The following is a 20,028-nucleotide window of genomic DNA, read 5'->3' on the forward strand; positions in this document are numbered from 1 at the left end:
CTGTGCACGTGTCTGACTGTAGTCACAATTCAAGATGTTGCTGATGTTGCAAGAGATTTCCAACTCTGCAGCCTCTTTGCAGGCGGGTACGCGCTGAACTCTGCACACGGAGTTGAATGCAGCAGCCCGGCCGTAGAGGGCAGCACTGAGCGACCACCGCGCTCACGCGCCCAGAACTAACGCCCGCGAAGAAGAAGCGCATGGAGCACTTTCCCACCGCGGAAATGGCGCTGTGCGTTGCCGAAGCCTGAAGGGAGCGACTTGTGCTCGTCAGTCGATCGAAGCGTATGAGTTGTGCTTTGAAAACGAGGAGCGGATTATGAAAGAGGAGACAAGCAATCGGGAGATTCGCCAAGAAAAACAAAGCATCTGTGGCTGCGATAAAGCTGCCAACGTCCTCGGACAGGTGACTTAACGTCCGTGGCAGCTAGCGGCACATTGCTTCACGTTCACACGCGTAGCTGCGAGCGATCCAACCGGGCTAGCTCACCGAACCCGCCGACGTGGGCTGAATTTCCTCCTACGGTTTTACAGTAAAAGTTGACTTCGTCGCTGACGAAGACCAGCTGTATCTGTTGCCAGTGGCTACAAGCTAGCTGAGTGAGTTGTGCATCGCTAGCTTACGATACGCTACAGTAACGTTACGCAGGTTCCCAGCTAAAGCTAAAGCCGGACCACCGGACCCTCTGTGACTCAGCTAAGCTATTAACTGTTAAACTCCCACCTTGAAGCGCCGTGAAAGCTAATACGATGAATAATCTTTCTCTAGGGAGTCAGCCCGTAAGAACTATCGTACACACTGCTTCGCTAACATCAACGCGAGCAATCGGTACAACGCGAAAGTAGCAACGTTGCCGTCTTCAGTACCGGCTAGCCGCCCGACTAGCGTTGGGGTTCAACGTGTGTGTAGTAGCTAATGTCCAACGAGTTACCAGCAGTCTCAAAGTGAAGTACCCACTGACACGTCTGCACATGGCCAGGCGAACTACATTTAAACGGTTCTCGGATAAACTTTAATCCTCCTGCATGACATTGCAGGCTAAACTAGTAGCTTGCTAATTAACTGGATACGGTGTTCTCGTTAATGCAGCTACCAGACTGTATTCGGCACTAAATATCACAAAAACATGTGCAGTGTGGTGTTACTGTGTCCCTGTGTTTGACAGCGCCGCGCGTTATGTTTTGAAAAGAAAGCGGTCGTTGGTTTGTTTACATCACGTCATGCAGCGGTTGATGAAGCTAATCGGTTACGCTCTGAACATGCTAACCCGCCTTAAACGAGTCAGTTGACTCAAGTTCATCCACCCACAACGTCCAATCATTGCCGGATACATTTGTAAATGACATCCGTAAGTGGCATTAAGTGCGCGAGAGTTTCACATTTTAGCGATGGTCCCAATGCTCCTACTGACACGTTAACGCCTCAGTTCCATTGGCTGGGAACCAGATTTGCGGTTTTAACAATCGTATGTGTTGTTCAACCGTCGCATCCGTCATCAGTCTTTTAACATCGCGGCCACGCTTTCACGGGTGCATTCGTGCGCCTGTCCGGTTAGTGGGTCGTCTGGGATAGATGGTGTCGCTGCGTGTTACCACGTCATGTGGCTGCTGCGTGGTGGCAGGCTCGTTGCGCGGGATTTCGCTTGAATCCTCGGTGCGTTTCTGCCGCGCGGTCGCAGGGGGCGCTGTTGAGTCCACCACGGCTCCCGCTGACGCACTGACGTGCACGTCTCCATTCACGTCGAGTTGGCCTTGAAAAGCTTGGCTGCACACTTTTTGTTAGTCTCAAAGTGTGAAAATAGCGAATCTGTAATAGTTTTGTTTTATTCATCCCTAAAATGTTGACACAACTTTGTTTCCTACAGGAAACAAAAAGGGATTAAAGGCTGATAGATGTACTACATGAAAAAACGTATGAGCATTATTAGATTGTCTTGGATGGGTTTGTATAGGTCACTGGCATTCCTTTAAAAAATAACTTCAGAAGTCCCATCTCCAAACACACGTATGGCAGTGGTTCGTGGGCTGGTTGATTAGAAAGATTCCCAGTTACAGGAACAGCTGTCCGGCAGGTTGCTGACTACATGTTTCCTGACAACTGGGGCTGCGGCTGTGTTTTGGAAGAATGACCTCTTTTGTGCTGTAAAACCCCGTCGGGCAGATAAAGCCTAAAGTGGATTTACGGCGTAGGGAGTCTTTGTACTTCTAGACGAACATGTCTGCGGCTGGGTGATCGTAACATGCTGTATATCCTGTGTTGTTGTTTATACAGTGAACAATGCAGGACCTGACTGCCCAAGTCACCAGCAGCCTGCTGCCTTTCCCACAAGTGACTAAAGATGCTCTGGGGGAGGATGAGATCACACTAGACTCTGTGCTTCATGGGAAGTTGACTGTTGGTAAGTCTTGCTGATTGATCATGTGAGTTCATATATTCTTCTCGTCACCCCTAGTTGCATTGACAAATAGGTTAACAGGTTAAACAGTGTAGTTTCAAAACGTATGTGATAAATGGTGTTGGCCAATTAAATATACACAAATACATTACATTGTTTCACTCTGAACTGCTGTAAAGTTGCACTGGGATAAATCGAGTACTTTCTATCCATGTATTACACTTAACTAGTAAACCAATTGATTCCACAGCCAACAAAACAAGTCACTGCAGAATCACAAGTTGAAACAAAACTCAAATTTGGGATTAGTGATACTTTCATTTAAGTTTTATCTAAAGAAAAGCTGTTTTTCAACTGGCTGCAGGTTGCAAGTTAACTCATGAGCAGTTTACTTATTAAAAATGGGGCCCACCATGGGGATAGTCCTGGATCATTTCCCTCTAACCTTTCATTTGCTTGTGTGTCTTGTGTGTGTGTGTGTGAAGGCCGCAGTGGGCTGGCCTGGCTGGCCTGTGGTCCCCACTTGGAGGTTGTCCACGCAGTGACGGGAGAACGCCTGTCTGCGTACTGCTTCAGTGGCGGAGGCGAGCACCCACCCTGCATACGGGCAGCCAGGGACTTCAGCTGGCTCAAACGGTGAGAGCTGTCACAGACTCATTTTGTCTTTATCAGTCGAGGATGTGGATGGTAATCAGTCAAAATGAACTATTCAAACCTGCAAATGAGTGATCAACAACTGTCAGCTATTAGTCGCTACAGTTTCATTACAAAAACAGATTTTTGGATGTTAATGACTATGTTTAGGAAATGTCAAAAGTTCACTTCTTTACTGTTTTCTTTGGCTAGGTCTGGATTACTGGTCGGATTGGAGGAAACGGAGGGCAGTGTACTTTGCCTCTATGACTTGGGGCTGTCAAGGGTGGTTAAAGCTGTGGTCATACCGGGCCGGGTGAGTTCTCCTCTACGCTTTAGTTACATTTCACATCCCAGGTTTCACGCAACCATTCTGGCATCAGTTGAGTCATCAGAGTATTCAAAGTAATTGAGCAGTTTTTAATGAAATCAGACATATTTTAGAAAGGATTGACAAATTATAATTTTGTATTTACAAAAAACGACATATCCATCAAAACATTTCTTAATGTGCTGTCCTTTCTTCGTTCCACTTTAGATTACAGCCATTGAGCCAGTGGTGAGTTATGGCGGAGCGAGCACCTCCACCCAGCATCTACACCAGAGTCTCCGCTGGTTCTTTGGCATCGCTGCCGTAATAACGGATCTGGGTCACGTTCTGCTTGTGGACCTCTGTCTGGATGACTTGTCCTGCGCCCAAAGTGAACTGGAGTCTTCAGGTAATTAGATGGCGATGTCAAAGCGTCTGCTTTATTTGTGTAGCCTTTTTTTTGTGCATTTGGTTTATCTTTTTTGTACTATATAAATGAAGAGAAAACCACTATTTGAGCAGTTCATTTTATACTGATACTGATATATCTATAGGGCTTTTTTGGTCTGTATTTAACTTGCTGTGTGTTTTTCCTGGCATAATGGTTTGTTTCTCTTTCTAAAACTTTCTCCCTGATTTCCTGATTGTTCCCAGACCTGCAGGTAGTGACCAAATCTCCTGCAGAGATCCCCCGACTAAGAGAAGTCAGCACCAGGCAGGGCCGCCATCTTTGTCTCCAGCTCAATGGCCCCAGTGGAGTTGGAGCCACAGCTCTGCAGTATATCTCCCGCACCAACCAGCTGGCAGTGGGTTTTTCAGATGGAAACTTACAGCTGTGGAACATGAAAACTCTGAAGAAGGAGTGAGTTTTTATTTTATTTTTTTAAATACCACTGATGGCTACTTTTTAAATACAAAACAGAAATATCTAATGCATTTTGGTTTTGTCTTTCACGTAAAGATATCACTCTCAGCTGGAGGGTGGCAGGGTGCCTGTGCATGCCTTCACCTTCCAGGAGCCAGAGAATGACCCCAGGAACTGTTGCTACCTCTGGGCCGTGCAGTCTTCTCAGGACCTGTGAGTTTGACCCGAGTTTGAAACTCAGTTTTCACCATGTACTTTCTCTTGGATATTAATAAGCAAAGTTTCGGTTTGTGGAAAAGAGTTTGGTTAAGACCGCTAGGGGTTGGTTGCTTTTCAAAGGTTATTAGGTTATTTAGTTATTAGTATTATAAAAAATGTCAATGGGATTTTTTGTGTAAGCTTACTTAGTATTGGAACAGGACCTGAGAGTTGTTCTTACATTTTGGCTGCCTGTCAGCATGCGACTCAGTAAATTGACATTATTTGTATTTCCAAGCACTCTGTTTTTGCCAACTTCTTATTTTCCCCCTGCCTCCTCTCACTCCCACACAGTGAGGGAGATATCGTCAGCCTCCGCCTCCTTCAGATGGCCTTCAGTGAAAGGAAATGTCTAACCTCTGGCAAGATCCTCTATGAGGTTTGTAGGGATCAAAAAAGAAAAAGACACCACATATTATACAAACATTCTCTCTGTATTCACCTCACTTTGTGAAACCTTTACTCGGCTCGTTCTGTGCCAGTCTCTGCAAATCTACTTTGAATGACCTTCTTTGTTTACTCTCCTCCCTTTTTAACTGCTGGTCTTTTAGGGTCTGGAGTACTGCGAGGAGCGCTACAGTCAGGAGTTGAGTGGCACAGCCTTCCCCCTCAGGGCCCACGCAACCAACACCCGCCTGCTGAGCTGCCGCACCATCGAGAAGTTCCGACCCCACCCTGACCGGGATGACAGCATGAACGAAGGTTAGCCTGCTTCCCCCGAAACGACCTAAGGAAGATACGAGTGTGCAGCGAGCTGATTGGTGATAGTTTAAAGCATCAGAGAGGGCAATCAGAGTTGAATGGTTAGTGATTTCACTTTGCCCGTATGGTCAAAGTAGAGAAACATCATTTTTAAATGGTTATACCATTGTGATTGCATTAAAACGGTTTCTGTTACCGCCATCTGCTGCGTGTTGGAGAAAAGTTTCTGCTTTTTCTCTCCTTTTTTGCATACTGTATCTACTGAGCTTTTATTTTCTTAATCACTTCAGCAATCCTTCCCTCTTCTCTCTCATTCCCTCAACACCTTTTCTTCAGTTGCATCCCCGGACACTAGTGTGTCCATCTTCAGCTGGCAGGTCAAGGCCTATGGTCAGGGAACCCCTTCTACCTACATCGGGGTTTTTGACATCAACCGTTGGTACCACGCTCAGATGCCGGATTCTTTGAGGTAACATGGAGACCGATTTTTCATAATTTCACTTTCATCAGTTACTTGGATTTACTGTGACACTGTTTTTACACCGCTTTTGTTCTCGCCAGAAGGGGAGAGTCTCTGCAAAATTGTCCCTACCTGGCAGTTTGGTCTCTGGATCCGGTGGTGCAGATGGTGTCACAACATGTCCTCCTGGATGTCGTGGTGCACGACCGCAGCCTGAGCAGGGGTCTGCCCTTCACCTGCCCCCCTCCAGAGCAGTACTTTAACCCCACCACGTATAACTTTGGTAGGTGAAGACAATAAATGTACCACAATACATTGCGTAGTTTGGAGAGAGTAAAAATCTAGTATTGAAAATGTCTTCCAGCTCCATTTTTCCAGTCACTATCACTGTGTATTTATGTAGCCCGTTGGTCTTAATCAGGAATTTGCTTCTGCTTAGGTTCGTTGTTGAAATTATATTTTTACTAATAAGGGAAACTATTTTTTCCCTCCCGTGTTACAGATGCTACGTGCCTGCTCAACTCTGGAATTGTTCACCTGACCTGCTCTGGCTTTCAGAAAGAGGCAAGCCTCTTGTGTTACTCTCGCTATGGATGCAAATATTCATCTCACCCTTCATTTTTTTCAAATTCAATCAAAATTACGAGAGGAGAATGTCTTAATGTATTAGGGATTAAAAAACAGAATTAAAAAACCACATAGCCTTTCTAAGACACATAAGCTGAACGTTAGGATTTTGTGCTGAGCAAACTGGAAAGGGGGCAGAAAAACAATGAATACAACCTAAACAGGTATTGTTGAACTGTCCCACTACTAGTATTTCCATCATTTTAAAGGTAGGAGTTGAAATGTTTGTATTTTAGTTTACAATCTTTGTTTTCTCCATTAAAAAAAAAATAGTATTAGATCATATAATGTTCATCACTGAGATTACACAATACGTTCTATTTAAGTAAGATATAGATATGTAAGTTTAGAAAAAAGTAGTCTTCTATTCACATCCCCCCCCATTTGCATTACCACCAGACGCTGAGCTTTTTAAAGAAGGCTGCTCCTTGTTCCAGTGACATCATCTCCACTAGCTACTCTCGCTGCCTCATGTCCGGCCTCCTCTCATCCCGCCTGGCTGACACTCAGGCTTCCAGCCTCTCCCAGGTGCACGCGCGCACACACACACACACACACACACACACACACTCTGAATTGAACTGACATCCTGGTCAATTGTGACAATTGTGATACATACATTGTTAACTGGATGTTGACTCTTAGGAGGAGCAGCTGGATGCCATCTTGTCAACAGCGGTGGAGACCAGCTCCTTGGGAATGATCACTGGCTGTATCAAGCAGTGGACTGCAGAAGGTGAGTCATTTAACTGTCAAATAGTTTCTTAATTTGCTCATTAACCCTCATTAGAAACCGTGCTCAGGTTTCTCTATCGCTGGCTTTATCTCACTCATAGAAACTCACCATCTTAAATCTACCATGTCCCTCTACATCACATGTGTTAACATACGGTCTGGCCCACCTCTGATCAAAGTGGGCAGTATCTGGCCCAAACCTGAAATGAGTTTGACACCCCTGTTCTACATAACGCAGTCGGCTCTAATGCTTGTAAATCTGTCCTTCTTAAACAGAACAACCAGGATCCGCACTGAACCTGCGCTACATTCTCGATTGGGCCTGGAACAAAGTGGTTCAGACCAAGGAGGAACTTGATGGCATCTGTATGTGTTTAAATGTCATTTTTAATCAAAGGATCTTCTGAATTATACAAAATGTTTAGACTGGAAAGAAAAAAAACAATTTGGCAGCTTTCACAGTACTAAAATTGATCAATCAAAGATGAACTTATTAGGTTTTACTAAATTTAAGTTGTTTTCATGAACTGTAAATCTGACCAGCCTTGTGTTATGGCTGTATAGTATTATTCAACCCTACACAAAATAAAGTATATTTGTCTTAACGTATTCATTACATGAATTCTATAAATGTCTTCCTATTTCAATGCTGTTTTACAACATATATTTATATTTGTTCTCCAGGTGCACCCTTGTTTGACAGCTCATCCAACTTCACAGACCCTCAGACCCTGCAGCTGCTGCAGCACAGCCAGAGGCTTCTCACTAACCTCAGTACCATCTTCCACTGTCTGCTCAGTGAAGCCCAGGAGCTCACACAGAAAGGTGCAACATCCTCTTTTTCCCTGGGATCTCATTTGTGTTTAACTGTAATAAACCACTGCTTCCCTGTGTTGATGTCAATAAATGTCGTTATGGTTTGACACACGTTAGGCCATATCTTTGGTCGGAGTTATTTTTAGTTTTTGATCGGTTTTGCTTATTTTTCCTTGTGGTGTAGGCTTGGTGGGTCTGATGAACAAGAACATGGTGTCCAGTCTGATTTCCAAGTACGCTCAGGTGGTGCTCTGGTTCTGTCGTACCGGTCTACTACCTGAAAGCTCAGGTAAGGTGTTAAGACATTAACATGACCAGTAATTTGACATAAAAATTTCTCAGTGTGCCTATCTTTTAACTATTTAACAGACCATCAGATCGTTGCCTTTTTAAGAATTTGTATTTTATTTTTTCTCCTGTATTGTAAATGTTATCCCCACCAGACGATGACGCTCTCCAGATCTCTCGTCCTTTCTACACTCACTCAGTCATCAGTGACTATTATACTATACGCAGAGAGGAGCTCACTAGGCTGGCTAAGTGAGTCTTCTTCACTTCAACATACATTCTAAATTTTGATTTCTAATACTCGTTTCTCTTTGATGAAAGTTTAAGTTGATCTAATGCCGACGCCCTTCGCGGTTCTCTCAGGGGCAAATGGTGTGCGGACTGCCTGATGATTGATGGTTTGGTTGGCCAGTGTGGGGAACGCTTGACCAACCTGTGGAAGAGAGATGAGGGCGGTACTGGGAAATACCCACCACCTACATTGCACGTAAGCATGAACCTTTTTTATTATGGCATTTATTGTTTTCCCTCTAATTTGATTTTAATCGACTTTGCGTCCGTTGTGTTTTTACCGTGTGTGGCTAATTGATTTTATACCTTTTTTAATCCACAGGCCCTGTTGGACATTTATCTACTGGAAAATATTGACGAAGCTGCTAAAAATGCAATTGTATCCTTTATTATTAATGCCATGAAGTTCCAGCGCTAATATTTTCTGTAGAATGCTCTGGTGCTTATTCACTTGTTGAAAATATGTTTTGTAGTTGGATGTAAAGTTAAAGATGGAGGGGAATCGGTCACAAACAAATGTGATGACATTCTTTGTAATACTGTTGGTTTCGTTATGTAATCACAGTTAACTTTTCATTAGACTGTTGGTTATTTACCATTTATGTGTGTTTTTTAAATAACCAAATTCTTAAGCCTCCTGTATGAGCCTTGACCGGTTGTTCCAGGTGATTTACCTGTTGCTCGATGTCATGTACTCCTTCCCCAATAAGGAGGGAGCATCGGTGGAGTCTTTCCCCCCAGCCTTTGCAATCCCTATTGGACTTGTTAAACTAGTGCAAGGCCTCTGGCTACTGGACCACCGTGACCACCAGGTACACACCCGTCATGTGAATTTGGATTTATTGTATTTAAAGGAGAATTCGGTTTTAGCATAACTACATTAGTATGAACATGAAGGACACCTACTACTACATCTGCTAACAGTTTCTACTCTTGTCTTTATCAGAGTTCATTTGAGTTGCTCCTGCATCCAGCTGCCTCTCATTGTCAGTTTGAGTGGCAGCACGAGCGTGTCCTACAAGCGCTGATGTGCCAGAGCCAACACTCAGTAGCACTAAGATACTTCCACGTTACAAAGCCCCCAATTTCCTCCACCTCCCGGGCCAAGCTCTGTTTGTCTGTACTACTACACAACAGGTAAAAGACACGGGTTCTGCAATAAAACGTGAAAGCTGCTTCTCTTACAAGCATGATGGAAATTCAGCCGCTTGTTGACTAGTCTATCTTCGCTTTATTAACACAGTGCGTCCTCCTTCCAGGTGTCTCGTAGAAGCGTGGTCCCTACTGCGGCAGCACTCGAATCGCCTCAACATGGAAGAGCTGCTGGGCTTCATGTACGAAAGCTGCCAGGAGCTGGGCCTCATTAAGGAGCTGCTCAAACTGCCCCTGGGCCTCACCGAGCAGGTAGCAGAGAGATGCCTCAACTTACAAGCCAGCCCTTCATTATTCCTGAATTCACCGTTCCTTGGGTTTCTGGATATAAAGTGGATGCCTAAAACTTTTGGCTGTTGGGTTTCTCTTTCAGGAGGGTTTGGAGAAGTTTCTCCAGGGTACAGGCGGTCTCCAGAACAGAGAACTACTGATGGTCCATTACCTTCAGCAGGCCAAGTACATCCCCGCCCTGCAGCTCAACCAAACCCTCAAGATGAACCTGGTGGTAAATGATGACACACGCGTGCATACTATTACGCTATCATTACGGCAATATCTTGATATACAGGATGTGACCTCTTTATCAATGTAAGATTATATAGAAAGATATTTGAATCCAATTCGATTCCCTTTCTCTTCTTTCCTAGAATGAGCGAGACCCAAAGCTTAAAGAGCGGTCCAACACCAGGAACTCTATAATGGATCTTTATGGCAAGGTATTGCCCAAAGTCCAGAGGAAACTGGCTATCGAGAGAGCCAAGCCCTACCAGCATCCCTACGCCGTCCACAGAGAAGGTGAGGAGCGGCTCTACCTGAATTCATGTCTATTGCAATAATGGCTGAAACTTACTCAATAAGCAAAAATCATGCAGGTTTATTTTGAGAGTTGAGGTTGTTGCAGGATAGCTTGAGACGCTCCCAGTGTCCACCCTCCTTTACACTCACAAAACCAATCTGTGCAGCTTTGATGCAAAGATTTCATCAATGATTTTTATTCGTCATGGTACTCAAAGAAAATGTTTGTTCCTTGCAATCATCAGTTATTTCAGTTTTAGTGTCCTGTGCACAGAAACCTTTTTTATATCAAATCTAAATAACGTATTTGCACACTTCTCCAGTCTGCCGGCCGCAGCCACTGTCAACCATCACCAAACGCTCCGCCAGCGAGAAGGTGATGTCAAGGGCCGGCTTCATCAACAACGTCCTGACCAAGATTGAGGAGGTGTGGTCGGGCAAAGGAGCTACACCACCGTCCTCCCCGGCCAAGAGGTGAGCCTGAAATAACAGAAGGGGACATTTAATGTATAATTTCTTATTTATTTGATTGTTTTCTTATATTCTGGATGTTATTTCTGCAGCTCCTGGACAGCTGATGCCCAAAGCCCCAAGCCCTCTTCCATGGTCCTTTCTGATCCATTCCTGGGAACTCCCATCACTAAGAGCTCCAAACGAAGGTCAAGGTACTGTGAGCCTGATGTTGTCCTGAGTGAAGCATACAATCCAAATATACACTTATATATTTTTTTATATTGGTGTAAAGTAAAAAAAAAAAACATAGGTGGTAAAGAAGAGATGTATCTTGGTATGTCATGAAAGTTAAACCACATGAAAAATAAAATGTTTTATGTCATGAAAATAAAAATGTATAACTGTAAAACTGTGTCTAACAGAATAATTAAAATCGTTTCAAAAATAGCACCTGCATCTTAATATTGTTTCGGTATTGGGGGCTTCGTATTGTACACACTCCTTTAATTGCAATATTCAATGGACATTTTAAAAAGCCAGATGCATTATCAGAGATTTGCGCCGACAGCCTGTAAAGTCATGGATGCTTGACATTCATTCCTTCCTTCCCTTCCATGTGAACCAGGCTGATGGACCTGGTGGTTCACCCCTCCTGTCAGACCCCTCGGCCTCTTCTCAGCCCCCCCAGACCTCCGAGCTCCTGGGTTTCTCCAAAGAGCGTCAGCAAAGCCCCCGAACTCAGTCTGCTGCAAACACCGCAGGTCGTCAAGGTGAGTAAGAACAGTCCTTTGTCAGGATATCCCAATAAGTCAAATCACCATCCATTTTCACAAATGTTCTTTGCGTGTCTATAAATGACTTTGTATTTGTGGAGGAAGTTGATCTTGTCTTACGATCTTCATGTCTTTGTCCCCTCAGCGAGCTCGGGCCTTGGCTGCTTCTGGCCCGGTGTTCACAGCCTTCACTCCTCAGTCCATCCTGCGCAGCAGCCTAAGGCCCACACCCGTCGCCACGCCGTCTGCTTCTCCAGGACGCTCCATCACCCCCCCAATCCGCAGCAAAGAGAGTCGGATCACCTTCATCGAAGAGGAATCTCCTGAACCGGAGAAAGGCATCCGATGGACCAATGGGGTAAGAACAAACACTGGATTAGAAGCTGCTCACAAAGCAAACAAAAACTCACTAGTTTGTGCTTATTGTCAATGTATCTCCTTTTTCTTAAGCTGTTAGGTTTTGTTTTCATAATATTTATTTTGCAAACCTCCTTGCAATGGTTTTCTTCTCCAGATGGCAGCAGAAAGTGAGATTAGCCTGCTGACCAGGGGCTCCATGCGATCCAAGACTTCGCACAAGACCTGGTCCTCGCAGCCTGCCGAGCAGGAGGAAGGGGAACAGCCTTGTGTAAAGCTCTCGCCTCGAGTGGGGTGTATCCGCTTCCCACAGCTGAAAAGCACCGAGAGCAAGTCGCCCTCCATCCGTGAAGCCCCTGCAGGGACGAGGCTGTCCGATGCAACTCCAGCACAACTCAGCCTGAGCTTTGACACCAGCGAGTTATCCGTTCGTTCGACGGACACCACTTTAGAATTTTATGACGCTCCTCTTCCCGATACCTCGGAGGCCCAGGACGTGAAAGAGGGCCATTCAGCGGCAGAGATGGAAGATCAGGTGGTCACGGTGAACATCCAAGGCCTAGCTGAAAATCAAGAACCAACTGAAAGTACCTCAGCCGCCACTGAGCAAACCCCTCTCCTCCTACTGACATCTGAGGATATAGAGAGGGGGGAAGAGGAGGGGGAGGAGGATGACACCATCGAGGACGTGTTTGAGATTGGTCTTGAAGAGCAGACTGAAGAGCCAGATGAGCTTGAGTCAATTGAAGATGCTGCAACTTTCCCCCAGCCGGAGATTTCTATTCCCCATCAAGGTAATTCATTTTCAGAATATCCTCCTGAATGTTGTTACTTTGGTAATGCGTCACACCATTACTGCCCAGCAACAAAATGACTCACTGTCTGTGTTCAGTTGAATTAATAATATTTAATATTATTACTGATTAATATACTGTTTGATATATTTTGCACGCTACTAGTTTGTAACCAGGTAACTGAGAGCACAGACTCTCAGACGGGCCCTGAGGTCCAAACCCCGGATTTCCAAGTGGCGCAGGATGTCCAAACAGAAGCCAGTGAATCCACAAAGTTCACGGAGTATCTGGAAATATCTGCAGCGCCTGAACCCACAGATGAACTGGAAGAGGATCTGGAGCAGTCAACAGGTCCATTTTTTTAATGACTCATTCATACTGTAAAAAGTTACAACACATTACCCCGTTATATCAGACAAGTGGTTCATACAAACAACATGAGGAGCCACATGGCTTTACTGAAACTCTAAACTGTATAGGTTGAAACATATCTCATTACTTTTTAAGCAAAATGTTTGACCAAGTTTACAATGACTAAGATGTTATGACTCTGTCCAACAGATCTGACAGAGTTTGTGCAGAGACATCTGTTTGGCAACGATCTCTCACTAATCCGCTCAGGGATCCACAACACATCCCAGACCCAAGCGTCCTTCAACAAGTCGGTATCCATCTGTCTTACACACATGTGGCCATTTATGTGTGTCTGCGTGCGGTTTTTAAAATTGATGGTGATGGGTTAGAATTAAGTTTGTGTCAACTGTCGGTCAAAATGAATACAAGTATGCCTCGGATGCTAAGCTGGATCCAGTGATACCGACCATGCTAAACTGGTGGGCGGTTTTCCCTCATCGCCAAATATTTTGACAATATTTTTAAGGACCGTCAAAGTGTAGAGATGAATATGACAAAAATGATACGACCAGCATAAAAAGGGAACGTCCTATAGGGGGAAATGGGACACACCCGAAGTGCGTTAAGGGCTGCAACTGTTTTTGTTTTTTTGTTTTTTTTGATGAATTGGATAAAAAAAATATTTTTTGTCTTTATTCAAAAACGGAACTGAAAATCTTCAGAAAGCGCACCGATGTACGCTTTCTTCCAATAAAGTGTACAAAATGATGTATATTTTTGTTTAAAGGGAACTGGGCTGTCAGTACAATGAAGAATTTATGAGAACTCAGAAAACAGGATTTGTTTGAACGTCAGAACTTGTACTAGCCCGCATTTTAAAAGATATTGTTCTTTCTTCCAGTGAGTCGCAAGGTGAGGTTGAAGAGGAGGTGCAGGGCGGTGTTGAAGCTCCCACGGTGTCCACCAACCCGATATCTACTGCCTCTGTGACATCCTCTGAGCCAACTAGCACAGACTCCCACTGTAAGTAGAATTGTACACACGTCAACACTGGTGCTCTGACTTAAGTTACAAACCTTATTTACTTGTTTTCTCACACACCTGCACTCTACTGCTCTCTTCTCTCATAGCGGTTGTGAGTGTAAACGACAGCGAAGAGCTTTCTAGCCTTGTGTCGGAGGAGGAAGAGGATGAGGAGTCTGATCAAGCTGAAGAGGAGGAGGAGGATGAAGATGAGAAGCAGGAAGACTCTGGTAGTGAGGTGGAGATCATTGAAGAGGTCCAGGGTAATGGGAGACTGCCACCCCTCCAGCCCGGTTCAGCCTTTGATCAGGGACACACCCACTTTCTGCCAAGTCTATCAGAGCAGGAGGCTGCAGAGTTCTCTCTGATACCACCTGGGGTAGAGATGAAGGTAACGCATGTTGAGCTTAATCGAGTGGTTGAAGATGTGACGAATCGATCAAGAAATATAATGTCCTGCGTCTTGGCTCCATTACAGATGGTGGAGGAGGACATGGGCCAGGTGGTGATGGTGAGACTCGGGGCGGATGAAGAAGGGATAGAGGCAGGTGACGATGAAGAGCAAGGATCATCATACTTGGAGCTGAAGCCCTCGACTACTCTACTCGTACCCCTTGAGCTCGTGGAGGGACAGGCTGGTCTTCTTGATAGTTCTCAGCTGGGTCCTCCTGAGCTTCAGCAAGCCATTGTGCCAGATGACCCCAGGTCCGAAACTCCCAGTGGCTTTTCTCTGATGCTGGACATAGACGAGGGCCCGGATGAAGAGACGGACACGCTGCCTATGGAAAATGATCTGTCGTCCTCCAGCCCTCCCAGCCTGTCCCCAGCAGTAGAGGCTGTGGACGACCTTGCGGACAAATCTGAGGTTAATCTTTTGATAACTGACTATCAGGATCCTCCTCCGCCTGAAGAAGTACCGGAAGAGGACCAGCGGAAAGAGACTGACACCGTGGATGGAATTGAGGTAGATGGGACGACCGAGTCAGAATTGGCAAAACTTGCTGACGTTCAAACTGAAAACACTGAAGCAAACCATGAAGCAGAAGATGCTAAAGAACTGAGTGATGCAGAGTTTCTAACGTTGGTTGAAGTCCATCAACCTGCAGGTCTCTCAGTCTCTGGCTCCACTCCACTGGGAGAAGTCCCAGCAGTGATGTTGGCTGAAGATCAAGAACCTGAAGGTCTGTCACTGTCTGGACCAAGTCCTTTGGGAGAAGTCCCAGCAGTAATGTTGGCTGAAGATGAAGACCATGAAGGTCTCTCACTCTCTGAACCAAGTCCAATCGGAGAAGTCTCTGCAGTATTGTTGGCTATCGATCGTGAACCTGAATGTCTTTTGGTCTCTGGACCAAAACCAGAAGGAGAACTTCCAACTGAAGATCGTGAACCTGAAGGTCTGTCACTGTCTGCACCAAGTCCAGTGGGAGAACTCCCGGCAGAAGTGTTGGCTGAAGACCATGAACCTGAAGGTGTCTCACTCTCTCAACCAAGTCCAGTTGGAGAAGTCCCTGGATTATTGTTGGCTGACGATCAAGAACCTGAAGTTCTTTTGGTCTCTGGACCCAGTCCGACGAGAGAACCCCATGCAGTGGTGGATGAAAAAGATACTGCTGAGGAGGAGGACAAACCACCACCACCACCACCACCCACTGTGGACCAGGAAGAACCTGAAGAGAATGGGAATGTTGATGTGGACACGGATAAAGTCCCCAGCATAGAAGCAGCCGCTGTCGTGGAGGACAATCAGCAGGGCAACAAAGCGGATGTTGGGGAAGAAATTAAGATGGAGAATAAAACAAGAAGAACCACCAGGGGAAGACCGAGAAAAGATAGCCAGACGGAGGGACAGCTTGTACCGGAGACGCCCACGTCTCAGAGGAAAAAGAAAGCCCCTCCCACCCCAACACGGAGGACCACGAGAGGGAGGACCGTCACCTTTGTCTCTCCCCTCGCGGAGGAGTCCGAGGAGGATGGGACCAATGAGGAGGTAGGAACGAGCGCTCTGGTATTTGCATCTCCTAGTCGTACGCCCAGAAAGCGTAAACAGAACAAAGAGACTAACGTCCAAGCGAGCCCAACTCGAAGAAGTACCCGCAACGCTCGGCTAGAACTTCCACATGACCATATCGAGGAGGATGACGCCATGGATAATGACGCTGCAGCTGCACCAACCTCCAAGGCCTCCTCTCCAGCCAGACGACAGGTTTCCCAGAGGGCCTCTGCCAAGACCAGTCAAAGGACCCAGAGCGAAGATGACGAGGAACAAGAGGGCGAGGTCAAAGATACCAAAGCCTCTCGACAAACGAGCTCCAAGACTCCCACGCCGGCCAAACGCAGGACCACTCAGGGAAACACTCCCAGGAGGTCCAACAGGAGATCATTGAGTACCAGCGGGGCGAAGCCAACACCATTAGAGATGGCAGAAGAGGGGGAGGAACAGGGGGAGGTCTTTGCTTCCCCTGTCAAATTAGACTCCAAGAAAAGCCGTACAGAACCGTCCGAGGCGCAGCCATCCGTGCTAGAGGAGGAGGTGGAGGAAAGGAAAAAACCCGCCAGCCCCGGCAGGGCGACTCGACAGTCCAACCGGATTACCCTCAATGTTTATCCACAAGTAAGTCCTCCATCGCTTTCATTCTTATTCTTTTGATGCCACCAGCTTTTGTAGCTGTTATTCAATCGCTCATACGGACACTTGGGCTAGGCTAGGCTAACCCAAGCCAACACGTGTTAAGCCATTTGTGTTTGATGTTCAACTCTTCAACTGACTTTTTCTAGTTTGTTTTTGTCTTGTTTTACATTATTTCACATTTCATGTCGACAAAGCCACTCCATCCTGTGTTGATCATTAATGGTATTTCACGCTCCCAGGTGAAACTGGTGCCTGTATTACTTCCTCAGAGTGCCAGGAAGATACGAGGAAAGACTACAGTAGAAAATATTGAAGAAAGTGGCGTTTTACTTCAACCCGAACTCCACAGCAGCAACTCCCGTCGACCAACACGAAGCAAACTGTGGGAACACCCGGAGGAAGAGCATCCCTTACTGGATTCCCCATTGGAGGTGGATTCTGAAACCCCGGTCGCTGACGCCCTCATCAAGCGACTGCAGGACGAGGAAGAGAAAGAGGAAGGTATGGACGAAATTCCAGAAGGAAAACTGCTTTGTACTTTTCTTTTTCTGCAGATCGGGTTTGATGTTTATCATAGAATAAAGCATCTTTGATTTAAGGACGTAGAAGTGTACACTCTTTTGTTACGCAATTACAGGAGGAATAGTCGTCACAAAGACGCTAAGAACCAGCAAGAGGAGTACGAAGTCATCTGCGGGCGAGGTTCACGCGCTGCTTCCCCTGAAGGACGCCGTCGACCCCGAACCCGAAGAGTCGAGCCCTGGCGAGCATTCGTTCATCTACTCCCCCTCGCGCAGGAAAACAAGAGGTGAGCTTTTCATCCATTTATGTCGAGTCGTCCGGCTGTCATGATTTTGACTCTTTGCTGTCCTTGCTCCGAAATGGTGGAACGAGCTCTCTGAAGACACCAGGACCGCAGAGAGCCTTCACATCTTCCGCCGCAAACTAAAGACACACCTCTTCAGACTCTACCTCGACTAAAAGACTAACAAATTGTAGCACTTAAATTGTACTTATAACGCCACTCATCTATAGCAAATTGTAAATTGGCTTATTTGAGGAAAAAGCACTTTCTTGTTCTTCTGAGTTTGTACCCTATGTTTGAATGCACTTATTGTACGTCGCTTTGGACAAAAGCGTCAGCTAAATGACATGTAATGTAATGATTTTAACCCTTTTGTTGTGTCTTTTGTGCCAGCTAACAGAGCAGAATCTCCCTGCCCGAGTGACGAGTCCACAGCACGGGTGACCCGCAGCAGGAGAAGAGTCTGCAGAGATGATTCTGAAGCTCCTCGTGTAAGTGCCTCTGCTGCTGAAATCTTCAGTTCCTCAAATCTGTAATTCTATGAGCCCATTTTAAGAAGTTTTTCATAATGTTCTATCATTGTTTCTCAAAAATGAAATAAAAAAACAACCCCACTTCCTGCTCCCCCACAAATGTCCAAGAGAAAAAAAGTTTTTTTTGAGAAGCTGTATTATTTATTAAAATTTTTCAGCAGGAAATTGCTTCAGAAGAGGATCTGGTGGAAGAGGAGAAAGCACCAGGTGTTTCTAAGACCAGCAAAGCAGGCAAAAGAGCAGCAAAGTAAGATCCTGTCATCCCCAGAGACCCCCCTGTATCTGTAGACCCTGAAGTAACTGCTTGCTTTGGACAGTTTGCGCTCTTAATTAGCTGTGTTGATTTGGGCCAAAGAGAATTTTTCCCTGCTCAGTTTTTTTCTCTCTTCACCTTCAGATCCAAAGCGGTTCTGGAGCCGCCTCCCGTAGCAGAGGTGGACCTGATCTCGCCTCTGCCCAGCCCGGCCGAGCCCGTCCCGCGGGCGCTGAAGAGGATTCTGGAGGGAGAGGCCCCGACCTCGAGCATGAACCTTCGACGCAAACGCATAATGGACAGCGTTTTAAAAAAGCCTGTCACACGAAGGAAGAAACTTTAAGGAGGTTTGTGGTGGTTTCAACCAGTGAACCTCAGACGGCCACCACACAATTGGAAGCAACTCGGTCGGGAGCTGTCGAATAAAAGTGTATGCGTAAACTCAAGATGGTTCTATTCCCTCAAAGCCCTCACATTGCTGTGATTCTTTGTATTTACCTGCAGGACATTAAAAATAGCAATGTAGGCGTAAAAATCTATTTTTTAGAGCAAAACTTGTGGATCGCAGTGTGAGCGAGCATTTATTTTTGGAGTACAGATCCCGCTCGTACTAACTGGATTTCACTTGATAAAGTATCTGTAGCCATTCGGTTACGCTCCTCGTAATCCACTTAATTTTCTGGACAACAAAAGTAATCGTTTGCTTTTAGAAGCTGCCATAAATAAAACCAGAGAGACTGAACAGAACCTTCCTCTAATAAGAGGTTTTATTGACATTGTCTTTTAATTCTTTTGTTTTCGTTTGGGTTATTTTGGTCAAGTTTTACCTTTTTTAGATTTTGAGGCCCGCTGGTTTTCTATCTGAGAAAAGAAAAGCACCCAACTGAGTGAGGATGAAACCATTTTACACATACATTTGTATATAGTCTTTTGCTATGTTCCAAATAAAGTTAATAAATACATCCATAAGAATTACGCTCTTTTTGAAATTTGAAGTGTCTCGAATGTGTTTGATCATCCATTTAGATTTGCCTGTGCCGTAATCTTACAATTTCAGTCGATCTGTGTAATCTGTGAGCTAGTTGATAGTGTGACAGAAACAAAAAGACCTGCACAATGGTTTGGAGTTGTTTAAATAGTTTTGAGACATGTTAATAGGCTTTGATCCATTTAATGTCAACCACCATCTGACACAGGCTATTTTCTGATGAATGTATGTAGAATGTCTTATTTTTGATGACTGCTCTTTGATAAATATGTTAACGCTTGAATACTTTGCGCGTGGAGTGGCTGTCTCATTTCAACTTACTGCCTTTTATTGCTTGTGTTTGTTGGGTGGAGCGATGGATGCAGTGAGTGTCGTTCTTTCTGTCCTCCTGGTGCTTCAGACAGTAGATGTCCATTAAGATGTCCTCTCTGGTTTTGATATCAGGCACTCGGTGAATTGTTGACATAAATGTAGCTGTAAACACGTAACCTACCTGGATGAAATTGATCCGTCTCTTCTATAATTTATAGTGGTTGAGAAGGTGAAAGTGAAACCGGCCTCATTGCCGCAATTCCGCTCACGCAACACCATGGTCCGGAGTAATAACAGCAAATTTACAACATCTTTTATCTCATGTTAGGTAGTGATCTTTATTTTTTTTAATTAAAAAAGATCACTAGTTCTGCTGCTAGTTAATAGTTGAGCAGAGTTCTACAGTTAAACGTCACATCCAACCTT

At 45.3% G+C, this 20,028-nt stretch overlaps 1 protein-coding gene across 6 annotated transcripts; it reads left to right on the top strand.

The window, feature by feature from the left end:
* Positions 1 to 172: 172 nt before the first annotated feature.
* ahctf1 (AT hook containing transcription factor 1) lies at positions 173 to 19,573 on the top strand. 6 transcript variants are annotated; one of them, XM_040200966.2, is made up of 40 exons: positions 173 to 406; positions 2,273 to 2,399; positions 2,882 to 3,032; positions 3,243 to 3,345; positions 3,568 to 3,748; positions 3,994 to 4,201; positions 4,301 to 4,417; positions 4,757 to 4,841; positions 5,014 to 5,164; positions 5,501 to 5,633; positions 5,726 to 5,907; positions 6,127 to 6,188; positions 6,651 to 6,779; positions 6,897 to 6,987; positions 7,263 to 7,352; positions 7,671 to 7,811; positions 7,987 to 8,091; positions 8,246 to 8,342; positions 8,454 to 8,577; positions 8,704 to 8,760; positions 9,047 to 9,193; positions 9,328 to 9,518; positions 9,641 to 9,785; positions 9,907 to 10,038; positions 10,181 to 10,328; positions 10,652 to 10,802; positions 10,892 to 10,993; positions 11,407 to 11,551; positions 11,700 to 11,912; positions 12,069 to 12,705; positions 12,871 to 13,056; positions 13,267 to 13,366; positions 13,961 to 14,082; positions 14,190 to 14,473; positions 14,561 to 16,693; positions 16,951 to 17,212; positions 17,349 to 17,519; positions 17,910 to 18,007; positions 18,208 to 18,296; positions 18,447 to 19,573. In XM_040200966.2, exons 2-40 carry the CDS (start codon positions 2,279 to 2,281, stop codon positions 18,643 to 18,645), a joined length of 7,983 nt encoding a protein of 2,660 aa, XP_040056900.2. In that variant the 5' UTR covers positions 173 to 406; positions 2,273 to 2,278; the 3' UTR covers positions 18,646 to 19,573. The 6 variants fall into 6 exon arrangements, with proteins under 6 accessions (XP_040056900.2, XP_040056925.2, XP_040056934.2 ...); XM_040200991.2 differs by having other exon boundaries at positions 18,211 to 18,296; XM_040201000.2 differs by having other exon boundaries at positions 16,981 to 17,212.
* The last annotated feature ends 455 nt before the right edge of the window (positions 19,574 to 20,028 follow it).

This window comes from Gasterosteus aculeatus, chromosome 12, assembly GCF_964276395.1.
Source record: "Gasterosteus aculeatus chromosome 12, fGasAcu3.hap1.1, whole genome shotgun sequence".
Classification (NCBI taxonomy): domain Eukaryota; kingdom Metazoa; phylum Chordata; class Actinopteri; order Perciformes; family Gasterosteidae; genus Gasterosteus; species Gasterosteus aculeatus.

Bases quoted from the DNA above. Each gene is read 5' to 3' on its own strand.
- ahctf1 (XM_040200966.2), top strand. From the start codon at position 2,279: ATGCAGGACCTGACTGCCCAAGTCACCAGCAGCCTGCTGCCTTTCCCA. The intron at 4,418-4,756 runs GTGAGTTTGACC...ACTCCCACACAG, and splicing joins GTGCAGTCTTCTCAGGACCT to TGAGGGAGATATCGTCAGCC. The intron at 14,083-14,189 runs GTAAGTAGAATT...CTTCTCTCATAG, and splicing joins AACTAGCACAGACTCCCACT to CGGTTGTGAGTGTAAACGAC.